The following is a 3,853-nucleotide window of genomic DNA, read 5'->3' as shown; positions in this document are numbered from 1 at the left end:
CGCACTGATGCAGTAATTCATGCAAAAGGAGCCCCTACCAAGTATTGAGTACATGTACAGTAAATGAACATACTTTCCAGAAGGCCAACAATTCACTAAAATTTTTTTTTTATTGGTCTTATGAAGTATTCTAATTTGTTGAGATAGTGAATTGGTGGGTTTTTGTTAAATGTGAGCCAACATCATCACAATTAAAAGAACCAAAGACTTAAACTACTTCAGTCTGTGTGCACTGAATTTATTTAATACACGAGTTTCACAATTTGAGTTGAATTACTGAAATAAATGAACTTTTCCACGACATTCTAATTTATTGAGATGCACCTGTATATCGTGATCAGAGGGATGTGGGTGGCCAAGTAATGCCATTATTATTACTCAAATCTTATTAGTAATTAGTTACACTACTAGTTGAGGCAAAAAATAATATATAAACCCAGCTACAGTCATTTATGAAATTAATGAGATTCTGAGACTTTAGCCTGGATTTCATATCTGTGTCTCTGCAGCACAGAAGCAGTGTTGAGTCGCTGGGGGATATTTGTAGCAATAGCCAACAATACATTGTATGGGTCACAATTATACATTTCTCTTTTATGCCAAAAATCATTAGGATATTAAGTAAAGATCATGTTCCATGAAGATATTTTGTAAATGTCCTACTGTAAATATATCAAAACTTAATGTTTGATTAGTAATATGCATTGCTAAGAACTTCATTTGGACAACTTTAAAGATGATTTTCTCAATATTTAGATTTTATTGTCCTATCCTAACAAACCATACATCAATGGAAAGCTTATTTATTCAGCTTTCAGATGATGTATTCATCTCAATTTCACAAAATTGACCCTTATGTCTGGTTTTGTGCTCCAGGGTCACATATATTTCTGTAACTAGTCGCAGCCCAAAACGGAGAACCACTGTAACAACGCCATCCTGGAAACCAGCTTCTAGAATAAAAAACACTTCATTTCACACAACTACGCTGATCAGTCTGAAACCTGCAGCTCTTCATGTGTCGATGTAATCAGCTCTGATGCTTTCTATTGTTGGGGTTTTTAAAGCGGCGAACAAACGCGATATCCAACGCTATAATAAATGTTTATATGAGAAGCAGCGCTTCATCTCAGGCCTAAAACAACATCTTCTTCTTCTTCTTCTTCTTCTTCGCTGATGTGAAGCTGCGGCGTAAAAAGCAATAAACAGGAAATCGCTCGTGTTCCGGAGGAAGAGGAAATATTAATCCCCACAAACTCATCAACTTCCACATCCGGCGGACGCGATCGCGCTGCATGTAGTGTTTCTTACCGTGAGAACAGAACCGGAACCGAACCGAACCCGGTAGAAACGAAACAATAATACAGCCGCGGGCACACACACACACACACACACACAGAACACCTCCACCCTCTGCTGCAGCAGCCCCGGAGCTGTGGCTGCTTCATATTGCGAATCATTTTTGTGCTATGTATATTGTATCGTGATTTCGTTAAACTCTTGTAAAGCGGAGTGTCTGCGGCGCACATGCGCACTGACTCTAGCGCGCAGGAGACGCAACATTGTATCTTCTCATTTCCGGTGAGTCTCCTCATCCTCATCATCACTCATCCTCATATTTAGTTTATGAGACCTGATCAATAATACAGCAGTGCACACACTGAATATAAACGTGTCAAACAATGCTGGCACAAACAGTGTTCAACGACGCAAGAATGAGTTTAAACACACAGAGCTGATTTATGTGCGAACATATAAACATTTATAATAAACGCGTCTTTTGTCAAGCGCTTTAAAGTTGCGCGTGTTTAAATGAAGCTTCCGGGGTGTGAGTCCGCGCACTTCCGCGTCTGCTCGAGCTGTTTAGGGTCTTCAGTGCGGGTCAGTGCGGGTCCCGGCGTGTTCTCCGACAGGCCAGAGTTCAGGGTGAGCCCACACGCTTCACTGCGAGCTCGCCGATCATCCAGAACAGCCAGACATGTGTTTACTGCACCTCTGAGAGTCAGCAGTGCTCTGATTGTGTGATTAGAGGCTTGTTTACTCGCGGTCAGTGCTGGGGAGTAACGTTACATGTAACGACGTTACGTCATTTAGTTCGAAAAGCGGCTATTTTAAGGTGTCCTTGTTACAGTGTAATTCTATATTTAGTACTGAGTAATATTAACTACATGTACTTACTATATGGTCAGGGTTACTTGCATGTAATTATGCATAATGTATTGTTATTATTATAGTAAGTACATGTAACTTGTAACAAGGACACCTTAAAATAAAGTGTTACTGAAAATAAATGTAACTGTAATCAGTTACTGAGAAAAAATGATCTCAAAGTAAGAAGAGGTGCTAAAGTCTGAGTTTGTGCTGGCTGTGCTTGACATCAAATGTAATCCGTTACATTACTTTAATACAGTAACTGAAATAGTTACACTACTGTTACATTTTAAATAGAGTAACCTGTTACGTAGCGTTCCCAGCACTGTCTGTTGTTAGTGTCATTCTTCTGTCATTGATCGGCTTACTCTGATGTTTTGAGTCTGCTTTGGGATGCTTGCAGGAGTATGAGCTGAAATGCCGTCGGTGTCCGCTGGAGTGAAGGATCTGTATCTGTCCTCATCACTGAGCGACCTGAACAAGAAAGCAGACATCAAACCAGATAAAACCAGCACCAGACAGTAAGTGTGGACACATTCGTGTGTCAGATTTCTCAGAAGCAGAAGCAGCAGCGGTCTGCACTCATCGCTGATGTTTGTGTGTTTCAGCTATGTCCAGAGCGCGTGCAAGATCTTCAAGGCGGCGGAGGAGTGTCGTCTGGACCGCGATGAGGAGAAAGCGTATGTGCTGTACATGAAGTACCTGTCGGTCTACGACCTCATCAAGAAGAGACCGGACTTCAAGCAGCAGCAGGTACAGCCCTAGTGCATTGTGGGAGATTTTAATGGTGGAGACGTGACACTGAGGATGAGATCAGTGTGTATTATACACATATCTGTGTCCCTGCAGCACAAAAGCAGAGTTAAGTCGCTGGGGGATATTTGTAGCAATAGCCAACAATACATTGTATGGGTCACAATTATACATTTCTCTTTTATGCCAAAAATCATTAGGATATTAAGTAAAGATCATGTTTCATGAAGATATTTTGTAAACGTCCTACCGTAAATATCAAAACTTAATGTTTGATTAGTAATATGCATTGCTAAGAACTTAATTTGAACAACTTTAAAGATGATTTTCTCAATATTTAGATTTTTTTGCACCCTCAGATTCCAGATTTTCAAATATTGTCCTATCCTAACAAACCATACATCAATGGAGAGCTTCTCAATTAAAAAAACTGACCCTTATGGTTTTGCGGTCACATATTTGTATGATTATTCGGCTGATGGTGTAAACGCTCAAGTCTTCGCTCAGATGTTGTGAACGTGTCGATGTCCTGAAATGTGATACGCTGTCGTTTGATGGCTTTCAGGATTTCTTCCTGTCTATGCTCGGACCAACCAGCTTTAAAAAGGCCATCGAGGAGGCAGAGAAACTTTCAGAGAGTTTGAAGCACCGGTCAGTTTCACACACACAGACACACAGACACACACACACAGAGACACAGACACACACACAGACAGACAGACAGACAGAGACACAGACACACACACAGACAGACAGAGACACACAGACAGACAGACAGAGACAGACACACACACAGACAGACACACACACACAGACAGACACACAGAGACACACAGAGACACACAGAGACACACACACTCTAACACTCACACACGCACGCACGCGCGCAAACCTGTACACACATGTCTGGTCAGCTATCCTTGTGGGGACTCTCCATAGGTGTAATGGT

General features: G+C 41.3%; 2 protein-coding genes across 2 annotated transcripts in view; one reads left to right on the top strand and one right to left on the bottom strand.

Moving 5' to 3' along the window:
• Positions 1-1,601, bottom strand: part of LOC107595393 (GA-binding protein subunit beta-1-like) — a 12,774-nt gene extending 11,173 nt beyond the window's left edge. The window contains exon 1 of the mRNA XM_016285776.1: positions 1,540-1,601. Coding sequence (XP_016141262.1) covers positions 1,540-1,601 — 62 coding nt within the window. The remainder of the gene's footprint in view (positions 1-1,539) is intronic.
• Positions 851-3,853, top strand: part of LOC107595392 (ubiquitin carboxyl-terminal hydrolase 8-like) — a 19,543-nt gene continuing 16,540 nt past the window's right edge. The window contains exons 1-4 of the mRNA XM_016285774.1: positions 851-1,581; positions 2,555-2,672; positions 2,760-2,904; positions 3,470-3,555. Of these exons, the coding sequence (XP_016141260.1) occupies positions 2,569-2,672; positions 2,760-2,904; positions 3,470-3,555 (335 nt within the window). The 5' untranslated portion in view covers positions 851-1,581; positions 2,555-2,568. The remainder of the gene's footprint in view (positions 1,582-2,554; positions 2,673-2,759; positions 2,905-3,469; positions 3,556-3,853) is intronic.

This window comes from Sinocyclocheilus grahami, unplaced genomic scaffold, assembly GCF_001515645.1.
Source record: "Sinocyclocheilus grahami isolate Dianchi unplaced genomic scaffold, SAMN03320097.WGS_v1.1 scaffold201.1, whole genome shotgun sequence".
Classification (NCBI taxonomy): Eukaryota; Metazoa; Chordata; class Actinopteri; order Cypriniformes; family Cyprinidae; genus Sinocyclocheilus; species Sinocyclocheilus grahami.
Note: the sequence above shows the minus strand (reverse complement) of the source record. Positions and strands in the feature narration are given on the sequence as shown.